Source organism: Nilaparvata lugens, chromosome 1, assembly GCF_014356525.2.
Source record: "Nilaparvata lugens isolate BPH chromosome 1, ASM1435652v1, whole genome shotgun sequence".
Taxonomy (NCBI): domain Eukaryota; kingdom Metazoa; phylum Arthropoda; class Insecta; order Hemiptera; family Delphacidae; genus Nilaparvata; species Nilaparvata lugens.
This window is the reverse complement of record NC_052504.1, coordinates 96,007,424-96,025,936: the sequence shown is the minus strand read 5'-3', so window position 1 is coordinate 96,025,936 and position 18,513 is coordinate 96,007,424. Positions and strand designations below refer to the sequence as shown.

Below are 18,513 nucleotides of genomic sequence, written 5' to 3'. Positions count from 1 at the left end.
AATAATTATCATCAGCTGTTTTTCCAAGGATGAATGATAATTATCCTTTTAATGTCCTTCAGCTAGTTTTCCCAGGGATGAGACCTAGTGCAATCGAATCTCTATATTATAAACCTACTATGTTCTGAATTTCGTGAGAATCGTTAGAGCCGTTTTCGAGATACGATGAAATACAAACATATAAACATCTAAAGATATAAACAGAAATTGCTCGTTTAATAGTATAGGATTCAAATTGACAACTCTACATCGACTGTGTTTATCGAATTGAATACATCCAAATGTGGTCATGCATGGAAAAATTGAAATTACGCACATTTTGGCAACACGGATATTTTGTCCATTTCTCGACTTGTTCTCTATTCAGAGTATAGTAGGCTACCCGATTATAATGGGAGAGAATCCGGGGCAGGAAAAGCTCTAGTTTGTATAAAGTAAGTTTCAACTTGGATAAAATATTCTTATTGTCAAATTGTGCGAAATGTCAATCTTCTCATGCAAGCCCAGATGACTGGATGTATTCAATCACTACCTCCGTAAACAAAGCCGTAGTGCATTCGTGTGACGTCAGCACAGGTAGGGCTCCTACACCAATAAAAATTCGTTGATTTCAGCTGATCTATATTAGTGTTTTTATTGGTGTAGGAGCCCTACCTGTGCTGACGTCACACGAATGCACTACGGCTTTGTTTACGGAGGTAGTGATTCAATTCGACAACACAGAGTTGTCAATTTGAATATATTCAGTCACATGGCCTTGCATGAAAAGATTGAAAGTCCGCACAAATTGGCAACACGGATATCTTATCCATTTCTCGACTTGTTTTACTCAGAGTATAGTAGCTTAGAGAAGCAATAGCGTAAGTAGATATCCCATGGTATAGGGCGTTTATGTCGCAACTTTTACTGTTATCTCAAGCCGATTACTGTCGATTATTGTCAATTTTTACTGTTTTGACCGGGTAAGAGTGTATGAACGGCACAATATGAGAGACTACCAGCGTCATAAAGCTTCACGGGAAAGAACTACGTGGACTATCGGCTTGAGATAACAGTAAAAGTTGCGACATAAATGCCCTATACCATGGGATATCTATTTATGCTATTGTTTCTCTATGATATTAGGCTATCCGATGCCATAGTGAGGGCCACGTTATTGTGGCAGTGGAGAAAGATAGGAGAACAACGTTGCCGATCCTTTGTCTTGTCAATGCCTTTTATGGAGGGTAACTGATACCGGCTTATTGATGTAATATTAACTGTTCATTCTCGTTTAAAATAATCAATTATATTTGATCAAGCAAGAAATTACATTTTTCAATGATTTCATAATCAAGATTGGATATTCTGTTTATATTTCTACATTGTTAAAAGACGATCTGGCAACAGAGCAAGCGAGAAAGAGGTAGTGCTATCCGCTTTGTTGAATGATAGACAAAGATAGCAATACCATTGTTAATCAAACACTGCCATTATAACGTGGACCTCACTAGGGTCGCCGTCTAGGTGAAAATTCAATTCAATATTCATCTTAATACTGGTCGTTGCAAATAGAAAATAGCAGCTTCACAAAGAGCTTGAATTGTTCCCGATTACTTGACACCTGGTCATTTTGGCCATAGGCGACTACCTGTACCCTCGTAAAAATATACCATTGCCGTCAAGTTGTCACCCCGACTACTTGACACCTGGTCATTTTGGCCATAGGCGACTACTTGTACCCTCGTAAAAATATACCATTGCCGTCAAGTTGTCCCCCCGACTACTTGACACCTACTGGACCAAAGGTGCCAACTAGTCATGACCGTAAACGACAACTTGACACCTCGCACCCTCGCGTCAGGGTGTCCCCCCGACTAGTTGTCACCTCCTTAGAAAGGAGACAAGTAGACGGGTGTGGCTCACGTCAACTTGTCCCCTAAAAACCGGTTTTAAAAGGGGTCAAGTAGTCGGGGTGGCACCTAGTCGCGTTCCCCCTCACTATAGTGGGAGTGGGAGTGAATCTGGGGAAGAAGAAGCAATGTGGTGCGTTGAATATAGTTTGTATTTTTACTTTCCTTGCCCTATTACCATAGGTAAGGAAAGTATTGCTTTCCGAAAAAAATTAAGGTACCCCAATTTCTAAATTTCTATATGTTTCAAGGTCCCCTGAGTCCAAAAAAGTGGTTTTTGGGTATTGGTCTGTATGTATGTGTGTGTGTGTATGAGTGTATGTGCGTCTGTGTACACGATATCTCATCTCCCAATTAACGGAATGACTTGAAATTTGGAACTTAAGGTCCTTACAATATAAGGATCCGACACGAACAATTTCGATCAAATGCGATTCAAGATGGCGGCTGAAATGGCGAAAATGTTGTCAAAAACAGGGTTTTTCGCTATTTTCTCGAAAAAGGCTCCAACGATTTTGATTGAAGTTATACCTGAAGAAGTCATCGATAAGCTCTATCAACTGCCACAAGTCCCATATCTGTAAAAATTTCAGGAGCTCCGCCCCATCTATGCAAAGTTTGATTTTAGATTCCCAATTATCAGGCTTTAGATACAATTTAAACAAAAAAATTCTAGTGGAAAAGATTGAGAATGAGAATCTCTACAATTAATGTTCAGTAACATTTCCACCTAAAATTAAAAATAAGCTCGAAATTCGAGAAAATGTGATTATCCAATTGCAAACTGTTGGCAACTGTTGATTCTATTAAATGATTCACTATGAAGAGATAGCAGACCTCGTGTGTCTCCAGCGTTATTGCCCTGTCACCAGCTGGCTCAAATCTTTGAATAGTACACTTGAGATGCGCGGGAACACTAGCGTCAGATGATCAATTTTCATAACGGCAAGGAAAGTTGTGTGAGTGCGCCACACCAGATTTTTTTTAGTTTTATATTTTAATCTGTCTAATGTTGAATATTTGTTTGAATGACAGGGAACTGCTTTTAAACAACAATCTGCTGCGAGCACTGCCCTACGAAATCGGAAAGCTGTTTCAACTGCAGATTCTGGGCCTGTCCGGAAATCCGCTCAGCAAGGAGTATCTCAAGATGTACGGCGAGCCCAACGGAACCCAGAAACTAGTCACTTACCTGCTGGACAGCTTGCAAGGTAATCTATTTATTCATTTATTGTACAAAACACTGTAATCATAATCACATGTATTTATGACCATCGAGGAAAAACTAGGCTGATCCTGTGCCATTTATCTCCCAAACTAGCTTACCCGGCGAACTTTGTACCGCCAAAAACTTAATTGAATGAGCGAAGCAAATTCTATGTTTCAAGTCAATCGGCGTTTGCCTGTTTGTTTGTTTGTACCGCAGTTACAGTCGCAGTTATGGTCCGATTTGGATAAAATTTGGTATACAAGTACTTTGAAACAAGGCGCAGAAACGTATGTATTCAAAATTTTTAAATTCATTCCCGTTTCAAGATGGCGGCCCTTTATTCGGAAATTTTACCCCAAAAATCATCCTAACTTTTCAATACTTCATCAGATCAGGCTCGAATTGGGCTCATTCTTCTCAGCTCTTCAAAGCGGTATTATTTCATGAATCACATGTTGAAAATTTTCTAATTGTTGGCATTTCGATTTTTTTTCCAAGTTTCAGATTTTTTATCTTTTAAACCGTGCTTCCGAGCTCAAAAGTGTAGAGGACCTTTATTCTTCAGCGCTCCAAGGTGGTCTTATTTCATATATCACATGTTCAAAATTTCAAGAATTTAGAATTCGATAATCCCCCCTCCAGTCACAAATTTCAAGTTTCAGATTTCTTATCTCTTTAGCTGTGCATCCTAGCTCAAAAGTGTAGAAGACCTTTATTCTTCAGCGCTCCAAGGTGGTCTTATTTCATATATCACATGTTCAAAATTTCAAGAATTTAGAATTCGATAATCCCCCCTCCCAAAGTGACAAATTTCAAGTTTCAGATTTTTTATCTTTTAAACCGTGCATCCTAGCTCAGAAATATAAAGAACTTCTATTTCTCAGCGTCCACCACCGATCCTATTGCATTTATATCATTATACTCTAAATCCAATTTGTATGTGTGTTTTGTGTGAATAGGCGGGCGTGTGTCAGTGGTGATTTTAGTGAGTGTAGTGAATTTTACTCATGTCACACTTGACTTTATTCGGTGAATCATGAAATTTATTTGACAATCAATATTTTTATTTATATCTCAATACGGACTTCCTATGTGCTTAAAAATACCGTTTTAATACCAGTAAACAATTTTATCACAGAGTGACGTGTTTATTACAGCTTGTAAGTTCATATGCTAAATCACATATTATCGTAACATGATGTTGAATCATGCTGATCTTCCCGTTCTACGTTAGCTGCTCGGCCGACAGTTTCGAAATCATAGGTCTGTAAAATGGTTTAATATATAATTATTATTAGACCCGCTATTAAAATTTCTGGTCAGAAACCATCCCCAATATTCACACAACATATTCCCAAAGTTTCATGCCGTTCTGTCAAGTAGTTTTCGAGTCTATAGGGAACAAACAAACTAACACACAAACAGACATTCATTTCTATATATAGAAATTATGATAAGTAAATATGTTAATGTTGTCCAAGGGTTTATAAAATCACACATCACTGCTTCTTCACTTAATTTTCTGTCCAGGAATAGTTATTTGAAAATGTTAAGGTTGACTAAAGATATATACTCGTAGAATAAAATAATGTACCAAAGAAACCAATAAATTGAGAACTTGAGTTATATTGCACTTATTTGGAGAATTTTGAAGATAAAGTCACAATCCAACTCACTATCAGTACTTATTCAATTTTTCAATTCATTTTATTCACAACACACAAAAATCAATGAGAAAAGAAAATATACAACAAAACAATAACAGTAACAATGATATTAACACATTGAAAGACAATATTGCTAAAATGATGTGTGCTGAAAGAAAGAGGGGGAAAATAACTTGCCAACTATGGTTTCCCATGTAATAGGCAGGTAAGGTATAACTGAAAGGGAAAGGTGTGTGATAGGGAAGTGAAAGAAGGCAGGTAGATAGGCATGGCTGAGGGAAGGGAGATAGGATGTGATTAACGATCCAGGAAACGGTTACAATAATTAAAGATTGAAAAAATAATTGCGTTTTATCCAATTAATGATTTCCTGCTTCATTTTCTTTAACATTGTTGAGATGATAATCCGGAATTTTATTGATTATTATAGTACTTAGATAAATAAGTTGCCGTCTAATTGTTTCAATATTAGTATTATATATCAAATACTTATTTGAATTAGGTCGCAAGCTGTAATGTCTATTTAATGAGTTGTTGGTGCATGGAGAACATTCTAAAGTATTTCAACATAACAATATTACTATCTATTCAATTATTCATCTCATTCGTTTATATCTAAAGGTGCGTACAGATTTACGCGCCGCGAACATGAGCAATTTCATTTCATTTCATTCAATTTTTTTCATCCCACTGACCACCTATGAAAGGGGTATAAGGATTTGTCAATTATAACCTAAGTCGTCAATCTTTGCATCCTATAATGCAAAAAGAATTCCTCACTGGAATAAGGACAAACCTGCAACAACTCCTCCCTCACCTTAATTCTGAACTTTTCACCTGTAAGAGCTTTTATGCGTGTTGGCAATGAATTATAAAGCCGAATTCCTGCACTCTTTACCCCCTCTCATACATACCAGTTCGATGAATGTCGTCTCTGAGGTTTTGTCTATATCTGGTATTGTATGAGTGGAACAACTCTCCTGTATTGAACCTATCTTTATTCCTATCAATAAAACAAAGAGCCTCTAAAATATATACACCTGGTAGTGGGAGAATCTTTAACTCTTTGAAATAATCTCTACAACTTGCTCTAATAGATTCACCCACCATCACTCTAACTGCCCACTTTTGAATCCTAAATATAATATTGCATGAGTTGAATTCCCCAAAATATAACACCGTATTCACTTTTAATCAGCTGATGCCAAGCTTTTTATATCTATATCTTACACCGTTTCTGTAAAAATACAGATATAGTCAGCTGATTAAAAGTGAATTGCTCAAGTTCGCGGCGCGTATATCTTTACGCACCTTAATAGTATCGTAGTATCTATTAACACTGGTCCTCCTGGTTTTGAGCTCCCCCGGCGCATCTGGGGAGCACTTAACAGAATTCGATCTCAACATGGGAGATGCAATGTAATCATTTTTCAAATGGGGACTTGCAGACTCCCCACTATGTGACTGTGGGGGGATGGAGCAGACAGTGCACCACATAATATTTGAATGTGAGAGACGTGCCTACCTGGGCGAGGCTAATAAGTTAGTGTAGCGAATTCTACTGTCCTCGGAACTACTAGTGTATCTCATGTCACACTTGACTTTATTCGGTGAATCATGAAATTTATCTGACAATCAATATTTTTATTTATATCTCAATACGGACTTCCTATGTGCTTAGAACTACCGTTTTGATACCAGTAAACAATTTTATCACAGAGTGACGTGTTTACTAATGCTACTATTGTGTAATTATTGTTTTTTTTTCATGAAAGTCTGTTGATACAATACTAACTTATTTTATCCGTTCATTTGTTTTAATAATAATTTGAAAATTCCCGCCTTTCTCTCGGCTGCAGTACTGCTTTTGCCAGAATCCGATAATATGTCCCAGTAGTTCGCAGTTTCTCTGCTAGAGTGCGCGTCGGTCTCTGTCAGGAATGAGGAATATTGATGGAAGTGGCCTTCTCTTTACCGTCTGAAATAATCCAGGACAATAATTATGATGAAATTGATGAATAATGTCTTTAGCTAACATGAATATTTTTTATATTTTCATATTCATTTATATTTTTATATTATGTGCTCAACGATTACGCTGAAAATGGAGGGAAAAGTTATTGGTAACTAGGTCTTTGCCGCCACTAAATAAGAAATATCCATTCAATTGTGTGGTTGTAGTGGCTGGCTTAGCTTGAAGCTGGCTCCTCAAATTTGAAAACTTTCAAAGTTTCTCACGGTCTTAATTGTTGAGCCCAAAACCCTTAATGGCCAGAATAAAAGCCCAAAATCGGCTCTATTGAATGACATCTCCTTTCAGATTGATTATAGTGGCAGGCTAAACGTTATATGGCTAACGCTTAGCCGAGTTTTTTAAAAATTAAAATGAAAAAAATTTCCATTTCTGAACTTTATTAGACGGAGTTAAGGACTCAAGTCCTCTATACTATACCACTCAACCTCGAAATAGTGGCCTGCTAAAATAAGAAAGTGTATAAAATCAATTTTCCAAAATTCTCATATCAAAATTTCCCAAATTCTGAACTAACATTTTTTGAAAGTTCAAATTAAGCCTTTCACTTCACGGTGGAGCCTTCTTTACTTGTGTAATGTAGAATTTTGAATATGAAATAACATGAGCTAATCAAATTCTATAGTGAGGTCCACGTTAGTGAAGAAAGATAGGTGAAAAACGTTGCCAAGTCTCTCCATTTTGCCACTGAGTGTACACAGCTGTTACTCAGTTCATCCCATTAAATTTGATCCAATAATAATTATCATTTCCTCAATAAAATAATAAATTTAATGTCAAATTAATCAAGAAAATATATTTTTTCATAATTTGATTCAAAAACTTGCTTCCATAACTGAGATCAGATTTTTATTTTCATACAAACCTGAAATGGCGGCTAATTTAAAACGCTGTGATACACCAATCTGAATTTCAAAACAACAGAAATTAAGTTATTTGGTTGGTATTCTATTCCAATTTTATTCAAAAATTATAGAAAAATAGAAATCTTTTTTAAAATAAGTAATTTTATTGGAAATAATTCTGAAATAACCTTTCTAATATTATTTATACCGGTACGAGTATGTCTAACCTAAACGTGTAGGCTAACTGAAGCATGGATAAAGTCTATGATGGTTAGTTATCAACTTTTAAAATGTCATTTCAGGTATTTTAATTTGTGTTTCTCATACGGTAATGTCTAAAAATTATTTCATTGTTTCAAAAATACATTTTAAATCTTATACGACTTGTGTACCAAAGTATTTCGATAGAATGACTCTGCCATTATAACGTGGACCACCTCACTATAGTAATATTTTTGTATTTGTTATACATGTTGATACAATTTGGTATATTGAGCACATTAACACATGTACAAAAATGTTCTGTGCTATCACTAAATATTAATTTCAATTTCTTAAAATTCCAATGAATCCAAAATTGTATTTTGGATCAATTATTGTCTTGCATACTAAAATAAAAAATCCAACTTCTATTTTGGTTTCGAGAAATCATCCATCCATCCAACATTGAGTACTAAATTGTCGACTTTCTATTTCAACCATATGACAAAGCAAAAAATTCTGGCAGCGGTGGGATTCGAACCCACGCCCTTTCGGACTGGTGCCTAAAACCAGCGCCTTAGACCACTCGGCCACGCTACCGAACGAAGGGAGGTCATTGTAAACGCGCTTTAGAATCTTGCTGCTGTTCAGATAATACTATGCAACTCTAATACTGAGGCCCACTTCCAAAAAAGCCGGTTAAATTTTAACCGTTATTAATTCCACGAAGGCCTTCTCTGATTGTTTCTCGTGAAATTGATCACGGTTGAAATTTAAGTGGCTTTTGTGCAACCGGCACTCAGTGTTTGAAGCAAGGAATAAAGTATTACTAATTGTTCTCCGTAATTTGAACTTTGAAGTACCGTATCCAAGAGGATAGAGAAGGGAAAAATGTTTGTTTGTATCGGGATACGATATTGTTGATTACGGGAATAGACTACATTGATTTATGAAAGTCTGAGTCGTTTTTTAACAACGTAAAAGTATAATTCATTAATAAACTATGAAAACTCAATTATGAACATTTACTATTTAATAATATTGAGAGATATATTTTCTTGGCGAATAAAATAGAATTTATTGCAGCAAGTATGAGCAGTTAATATATTATATAATGCTGTTCTCCTATCTTTCTCCACTGCCATTATAACGTGGACCTCACTATAGATACAAAAATTCTCTATAAGTTAAAAAAATTACAAAGGGGCGGAATTGGACAAGGTTAGAGCTATCTGATTTTTTCTAATAATAGGCAAGGGTAAAAACCAATGGAGCTGACATTAAAACATGAATCTTATACACAGAGACATATAAAAAATAATTTGATTACTTAGCTCCAAAAATGTGGAATAAAATTAAACCAACTGAGGAAACTTTGAGGTCAAAACATTTATTGGAAAATTATATCAAGCAATTTTTGATGAGCATAGTTGTTATTGAAAATTGGATTAGATCATTGGGCTAATGGCACTTTCTATTTTATTTTTTCAAGATTTATTTTTCTGTTACTTTTTTTTAAAGGAAATTTGTTTGTTCGGGCTTGACTCACGCTTATTTTTGTTGAAATCAAGTTTGGTAACCCCAACACAATTTTCATCACAGGGGTATCACACATTATTGTTCTTGTACCATACAGTATGGTAGGCTAATTATGTAGTAATATAATTGTGTAACATAGCAGTATATTACACTATGTATTGTTTCGTTTTTTAAAAGAAATATAAATTTTTAATATTAGTTTTTTTGAGCATTAAGTAGCTGGAAAATGTGGCTAATGACTTTTGGTTATATTATTAATACTGCAAATGGCGATGTTTAAATGAGAAATATTTCTTCGTATTCTCACATTGTCATATTTTTGAGCCATAGCATTTGATAAATTTGGCTAATAACTTGATATATTTGTTTTGTTCTTTTCTTGTAATAGTGTACTGTTGTTTATGCGAAACAATAAATTCTATTCTATTCTATTGTGACCATCAAGGGTAGAAGCACAGGTAAAATAAGAGAATACCGTATTGCTCTTTCCTCTGTGTAGAAGTAGTGTAATGTCGTTCTAAGTCTTAATAATAGCCTAACCATGTTTCTCTTTGGTGCTTGGGGGAGTGTAGCCTATACGTCATTATATACCCAGCATTTTTACTTTCCTTGCCCTATTACCATAGGTAAGGAAAGTATTGCTTTCCAAAAACATTAAGGTACCCTAATTTTAAGTTTTCTATACGTTTCAAGGTCCCCTGATTCCAAAAACATGATTTTTGGGTGTTGGTCTGTGTATGTGTATATGTGTGTGTATGTGTGTATGTCTGTGAACACGATAACTCCATTCCTAATTAACTGATTGACTTGAAATTTTAAACTTAAGGTCCTCATACCATGAGGATCCGTCAATAAGAAATTCAATTCAAGATGGCGGAAAAATGGCGGATAATTACTAAAAAACATGTTTTTCACGGTTTTCTAGAAAACGGCTCTAACGATTTTCTTCAAATTCATACCATGGATAGCTATTCATAAGCCCTATCGACTGACATGAGTCTCATTTCTGGGAAAATTATAGGAGCTCCGTAATATTCTTGAGAAAAATGGTGGATAATCACTAAAAAAAAAAACATGTTCTACACGGTTTTCTCGAAAACGGCTCTAACGATTTTCTTCAAATTTATACCATGGATAGCTAGCTATTCATAAGCCCTATCAACTGACATGAGTCTCATTTCTGGGAAAATTGCAGGAGCTCCGTAATATTCTTAAGAAAAATGGAGGATAGTTACTAATAAACCATGTTTTTCACGATTTTCTCTAAAATGACTTGACCGATTTTTTTTAAATTCATACCCTGTATAGTTAGTTATTCATCAGCTCTATTAACTGGCATGAGTCTCCTTTCTGGGAAACTAATGGGGGGTCCACCCCATCCTTGAGAAATGGACTTTGCAACCTCCTTCTCGTGCATGAGGTGGGTAGGTAGAGCAGTTCATAAAAAGAACACATAGTCGAGATATTTCATCTGTAGAACAGCTATTTTGACGACTTTTCAAAAATATAATCGAATTTCACAATTTACACAAAGGAAAAACTACTTTGAAAACAATTATCTATACATATATACAGTAGTCTGATCGTAGTTTCAAATATGTTGCTGCCAATCGTCATTATGTTATTCCCCTAAATTATTCTCCTTTAAGAATGGGGCTTACAGTTCAATGAGCAAGGAAAGTTGTGTGAGTGCGCCACACCAGATTTTTTCTTGTAATATTGTACTGTTGTTTATGAGAAACAATAAATTCTAAATTGTGTGTAGAAGCACAGGTAAAATAAGAGAAATACCGTATTGTTCTTTCTTCTGTGTAGAAGTAATGTGATGTTCTGAGTCTGGAATAGCCTAACCATGTTCCTCTTTGGTGCTTGGGGGAGTGTAGCCTATACGTCATTATATACCCATCATTTTGTACCCAACTTGTAAATCAAAGATGCGTGTATGAACATCACACAACAACAGTAGGTGCAGTAATTTTCACACATTAAAAACATTTTAAACCGGCTGTAAAACTTTTTTTCCAACCTAACGGTTGTCCGGTAAACGTGGCCCATGTTTTACATAACAGTCATAAAATGCAATTGGCACATTGGTGAACGATTGGTGAAAATGATTAGGTACTGCCAATCTACCATGGCTGCGGCACATCGGTTATTGTTGAGGTTGACCCTTGATTATTACTTGCACAAGTCGTTTTGAGTTGCTCTCTCACCTCCTCCTCCCCCGACCCCTTAAAGGGGTCCATGAAAAATTACTCACCCGTCTAGCCAGCAATTTATTTTTTCTCTGTCATGTAACCCATGTCAGAGGTATTTGACCGAGCGATGTGAGGTCTAGGATTCAAGTCGACGGTTTTGCATTTCTCTTTATGTTTATATGTTTATATGTTTATATGTTGCGCATTTACGGCGAAACGCGGTAATAGATTTTCATGAAATTTGACAGGTATATTCCTTTTTTAATTGCGCTTCGACGTATATACAAGGTTTTTGGAAATTTTGCATTTCAAGGATAATATAAAAGGAAAAAGGAGCCTCCTTCATACGCCAATATTAGAGTAAAAATCAGACTATAGAATTATTCATCATAAATCAGCTGTCTAGTGGACTATAATACTACCCGTTCAAAAACATCGAACATCTTGAAAATGTATCTTTCCATCAATTTTTAGTAAACAGTTGACTATAAGGTCTCCGTTCAAAAACATCGAACACCTTGAAAATGTATCTTTCCATCAACGTTGTAGACAGTTGCAGCCTGACCTGATAACAGCGCTCACACTCACATTCCGGGACGACACGTCACGGTATGATAGGACAGAAAGCTCTATGTTTATTGAGGATTTTTTCTAGACATTTTAAATTGATAAATTATTTATTATTTTTTTAGAAAACATGACAACAGGTCAATGTAACTTACTGAGCGCGAGGTCTACTGTTCACAGAACTACTAGTTATTGAACATTACATCCTCCATTGCTGCTCATAATGCTCTTTGTCATACTAAGCAAGCAAATTCACATATTGTGATCTCTCATGAGCACCACATTCAAGAAACCACGATAAACTTACGGTTGAGAAGCGGCATAGTAGCCAATATAAGAAAGTTATAAGGTTTGACTAAATCTTGAATGCATGCAGCAAATAAACAGAAAAAATATAATTCACTATTTATCTGTTTATTATCCCATAATTTATGTGTTTTTATATGATTATTTTGTGAATTTGAAGTTTGTTTTATGTTTTTACGGAAGTTTCATTACTAGTAGTTCTGTGAACAGTAGACCTCGCGCTCAGTAAGTTACATTGACCTGTTATGATTTCTCAAAAATTAATGAAATAAATAATAAATAATTTATCAATTTAAAATGTCTAGAAAAAATCCTAAATAAACATAGATCTTTTTGTACTATCGTACCGTGACGGGTCGTCCTGGAATGTGAGTGTGAGTGCTGTTATCAGGTCTGGCTGCCGTCGATACGCCAATCCAATCAACCCATTAGATAACATTCTGTGTTGTCGTGTTGGCGAAAAATTGGTGTGTTGAAATTAAGAAAATAAACTACCATACTGATGATTTCCTACAAACTTCATTTCTCACTTTTCATGATTTTAGTAATCAATTTCTTTTCAATAATATTTGTTGCAATTTTGATCATCAGATTAAAAAAGAAAAATGTTTTCTATTAATAACTCCAAACTCTAAACTGTAATCATGGCCTCAGCTTATAGAAAGACAAAAATAGTTGACAACTGTCTACTAACGTTGATGGAAAGATACATTTCCAAGATGTTCGATGTTTTTGAACGGGTAGTATTAGGTAGGCGCACACAGATCGTCATCGGACGGACGGCACGCATCGGACGGAACGGACGATTAGTTTTGATGACTTGTTTTCAATTGAAGTGCGCATACCTAAACAATGCGGATAGGCATGCGCACTCCAATTGAAAACAATGCATCAAATCTAATCTTCCGATCCGTCCGATGCGTGTCGTCCATCCGATGACGATCTGTGTGCGCCTACCTTAAAAGTCCACTAAACAGCTGATTTATGATGAATAATTTCATAGTCTGATTTTTACTCTAATATTGGCGTATGAAGGAGGCTCCTTTTTCCTTTTATATTATCCTTGAAATGCAAAATTTCCAAAAACCTTGTATATACGTCGACGCGTAATTTAAATAGGAACATACCTGTCAAATTTCATGAAAATCTTTTACCGCGTTTCGCTGTAAATGCGCAACATATAAACATTTAAAAATTAAGAGAAATTTTAAACCGTCGACTTGAATCTTAGACCTCACTTCGCTCGGTCAATTAATCTATCTAAATTCGAAATTGTTTGTTTTATTCTGATTTGTATATTCAGATTGATGATTTAGTGTATAAATTGAAATGGACATAACCTACATAATATTTGAACAATTTAAGACAAAATTAGGAAATTGAAGAAGTTTTGGACAATAGCCTGTTTTTTTCTTTTCCGACTATTGTATTGTTTACTCTATCCAATGAATAAATAATGTTTAATATTATACAGGTTTAATTAGAACTTGAATACATGCAGCAAATAAACATAAAAAATATGCTTCACTGTTGTTTATTTATCCAATAATGTTCAATTATCTATCCACCTGGATATCAAGCTCTATGTAAATTTGAGTAAATAATGCTGCTTGCAGACCAGTTAAGGAGGCTATATTTAGACTGGTCAGCTGCCAGTCTACTGGTCGGTCGGTTGATGGCTAAAACTTTCACCAGAGCAACAGCTCTCTACTGTCCATCCTGGAAGCCTAAGCGAACCTTTCACAGATGAAAGTGTATATCCATTTTCTTGCTGTTATCAGTACCCATGACAACAAAGCTTTCATATCGTTCACGGTAGCGTGGACTTTCCTACGGTGGACTTTCCAACGAACCCATTGAGCGTGGCCTTTCCTTTAAACCAAAATTCAGTCGTGGACTTAGCTACGAAGATCTGCTCAACTTTTATCTGTTACTTTTATCTGTCCAGTAATGTAACTGTTACTTTAATTTGTATGGAGCAGATGGGTGGACTCTCTAAATTTTCTTTATAGATTTCTCATATCCTATTATATTAAACGAGCAATTTCTGTATTTATATATTTGGTTATTTTTATATCTGGTTATTTCAATATCTGGCTATTTTCATATCTAGCTATTTTTACTTTCCTTGCCCTACTACCATAGGTAAGGAAAGTATTGCTTTCCAAAAAAAATTAAGGTTCCCCAATTTCAAGCTTTCTATACGTTTCAAGGTCCCCTGAGTCCAAAAACATGATTTTTGGGTATTGGTCTGTGTGTGTGTATGTGTGTATGTCTGTGAACACGATAACTCCATTCCTAATTAACCGATTGACTTGAAATTTTAAACATAAGGTCCTTATACCATGAGGACCCGACAATAAGAAATTCAATAAAATTCAATTCAAGATGGCGGAAAAAAATGGCGAATAATTACTAAAAAACCATGTTTTTCACATTTTTCTCGAAAAATAACGATTTTCTTCAAATTTATACCATGGATAGCTATTTATAAGCCCTATCAACTGGCATAAGTCTCATTTCTGAGAAAATTGCAGGAGCTCCGTAATTTCTTAAGAAAAATTACAGTTACTAAAAAAACATGTTTTTCACGATTTTCTCAAAAACGGCTCTAACGATTTTTTCAAATCCATACCCTGTATAGCTATTTATTAGCTCTATCAACTGACATGAGTCTTTTTCCTGGGGTACTAATGGGGGGTCCACCCAATCCTTGAGAAATGGACTTTGTAACCTCCTTCTCGTGCATGAGGTAGGTACAGTAGGTACACGGTTTTTACTTTTTCTTCTTCCATATACCGTGGGTAGGTAGAGCAGTTTATAAAAATAACACAGTTATAGTCGAGATATTTCATCTGTAGAACAGCTGTTTTGACGAATTTCAAAAAAAATATCGAATTTCACAATTTACATAAAGGAAAAAGGAGTGGTTAGGCAGAGCATTCTGCCGTGATAAGTTGAGTCTTGTTACGCTCCGTGTTTTTTCGGTTTTCACTGAGTTTTTGAAAGCATTTTTGTGAGTTGGAACAGTGCATTGTGTAGAGCTAGACTTGATCTCTCAGATGAAACGACTGGATCCTTGAAAAGTGGTGAATATTGATATGAATTTATAGTTTTAAAGTTTTTTTAAGGTTAAATTGATGAACAGTTTCATTCTATTTACTGGGCTGCTAATCGGATCTGCTTATCTCATCGAAGTTAGACAATCATTTCTTTCGAGTTTCTTAGCCAGCGGAGTCGGAAAGTTCTTTTCCTTCATCTTTATCAATTCTCTCTCGCTTCTCTCTTCCCCATCGTTATCAGTAATTCTAAATGCATCTGTGAACGCTTTTTCTGCTATTCTTCTGTCTTCTCATCGTGGCTTATCACAGTTCAGTAAATATTGTATATACCTATATTCTTTCTCAACTGAACAACGCTGTTCTCGATGAACGAAGCTATTATGCTATAGGACTTGATAGAGGAAATCTTTTGTCGGATTACACTGAAAGATTGTTTTGCTTACTTATAACATCACAATAACATCCACGTTAAAATGGCTGTTGATATTAAAACTATGGAAGCTATGTTCGAAAAATTCAAAACAGAAATCAACACTAGTACGGAGAACATTATCAAGAAAGAAATAAGTGCGCTCAATATCCCTTCAATCATAGCTGAGCAGAATAGTAAAATTGAGGAACTGGGCAAAGAAAATGAAGAATTGAAACGAGAGCTACAAAAGCAGAGTGCGTTGATTGAGAATATGAGAAGAGAAAATAATCTTATTTTCTTTGGTGTCGATGAGGCAGATGGTGAAAAATCTACACAATTGATGGATAAAACTTTGGATATTTGTAATGAAGTTCTGAAGGTTGAACTAAAGGCGGGTGACATTAATTTGGTGAGGAGGATTGGCAGGAAGAAAGATAAGGGTGCGCGTCCGGTTATGTTATCCCTAATATCTGTAATCAAAAAGAATAGTATTATGCAGGAATGTAGAAAGTTGAAAGGCTCCAAGATATTTCTGACACATGATTTGGATTGGCAGTCTCGCCAGAGACAGAAGATATTGAGGGAGGTAGGAGGTGAGCTTAGGGATTCAAAGAAGAATGTGAGAGTGAGGAGGGGAGGGCTAGAAATTGATGGAAGATTTATTACATATAAAGAAGTTGAGAGTGAATATATAGAAAAGAAACAGTCAAGAGATGACGAAGACCACGAGGGCGAGGAGAGGCAGGATCGGGAGGAAAATCTGAAAAAACGCAGAAGAGAGGCTGAAGGGCAAAACGCAGGAAAAGGAAAATTGAGGCAAGGGAAAGCATCAGATATCAGCTCGTTTTTTCGTTCCTCAGGGGACAACAAAAGAAATAATTAGTAAAGCCTATCAACAAAACTGTTGTTCAGAACAAATCAATCTGAACGACAAGCTAACTCTGAATGTAGTTGCATTTAATGTGGCTGGAATACAGAATAAATTGAATGATGCAGATTTCTCAAATTTCCTTCAGAATTACGATATTTTCCTCCTCTTTGAGACGTTTATCGAAGATGAAAATAGCTTTCTTCTAGTTGAAAAAAAGTTTCCCCAATATGAAATGATTTGGATTCCTGCAATTAGAGCTACTTGCTACGGTAGAGCAAGTGGAGGAGAAATTTATGGAATAAGAAGAGGAAATAATTGTTCGATTCATCCCAAGTTTGTTAAAGTCGAAAGTTATTATATTGTGAGAATCAAAATCGAATCTTGTATTATGATTAATATATTGCCAGTTTATTTGAATTGTAATCACTGGATGCGTGATTTTAACATAATCCAGGAGGTATTTGAGCAACTGGAAGGACAGAATATTATGCTTATAGGTGATGTAAATGGAAGGATAGGCAATGAGCAAACACTAGATGAGGAGCTGATTATAGGTACACATTGTCTGCAGACCTTCCACAGAAATTCCAAGGATTTACTCCTAAACCGAAATGGGAAAATGCTGCTTGAATTGTTTGAGAACTTTGGCCTGATTATTTTGAATGGACGCTCGGTGGGCGATAAACGTGGTGAATTCACATTCTTGGGTCATCAAGGATCTTCTGTGATTGACGTATGTGCTGTATCTTTGGAACTGCTGAGCTGTCTATCGGATTTCTCAGTCATCCCAGCTGTATTTTCTGACCATCAACCTATACAAGCAACTATAAAAATTGCAGGAGCAGGAAGACAATCCAAAAACATATTGCCAATTAGACCGAAGCTGAAATGGGTCTCATCAAAAAGAGTTGAATACCGGAGGCGGCTAGAGGAAGTGATTAACAGGAAAGATATCTGGAATATTGACTTGGAAGATGACTGGTGCTATCTTATTGAAGCTATTAATAAAAGTCATCACTTGCATGGGTGGCACCGGGGAAATGTTCGAGGAAATTCAAGGATGCAAGCTGAGTGGTTCGACAAAGAATGCCATAGAAAAAGAGAAGAAACCTTCAAATTACTCAATGAGTACAGAAAAACTGATTCAGATGCTATAAAGAGGCAGTACATTCACGCGAACTCGGAATACAAAAGACTCTGTGGAGAAAAGAAAAAGGCTTACTGGAAGAAATGTGCAGATAGTTTTCAGACGGTGAGAGACTCCAGAGATTTTTGGAAACTGGTTAGGCAACTGAAGAAGAAGCAACATATGGCAGGAGCAAGTATTTCTTTGAAAGACTGGGTGCAGCATTTCAAGGTTTTGTTGAATCCAATAGTACTGGCTGATAGAATGTTGTATCCGGAACCCTATGTGCGTGATGACTTTCTAGATGCACCGTTTCGAAAGGAGGAACTGGATAAGGTGATTCTTCATGTGAAGGATGGCAAAGCCCCAGGCGAAGACAGAATTCCGTACGAATTTTACAAGAATGCTCCAACAGTATTCATGAACAGATTGTTGGAGGTCTTCAATAGCATCTACAACTTTTCTCATGTCGTTCCACAGGACTTCCATACTTCGATTGTGTTTCCAATCTTCAAGAAAGGTGATCCGGAGGATGCTTCCAATTATAGAGGAATATCATTTGGTAATACTGGAGCAAAACTGTTT

General features: G+C 35.8%; 1 protein-coding gene and 1 non-coding gene across 2 annotated transcripts in view; one reads left to right on the top strand and one right to left on the bottom strand.

The window, feature by feature from the left end:
- Window positions 1-18,513, top strand: part of LOC111058186 (CCR4-NOT transcription complex subunit 6) — a 312,139-nt gene that overhangs the window by 18,343 nt on the left and 275,283 nt on the right. The window contains 1 exon segment of the mRNA XM_039419678.1: window positions 2,928-3,103. Coding sequence (XP_039275612.1) covers window positions 2,928-3,103 — 176 coding nt within the window.
- Trnal-uag lies at window positions 8,368-8,447 on the bottom strand. The gene has a single exon. It is a non-coding gene; the product is annotated as a tRNA-Leu (tRNA).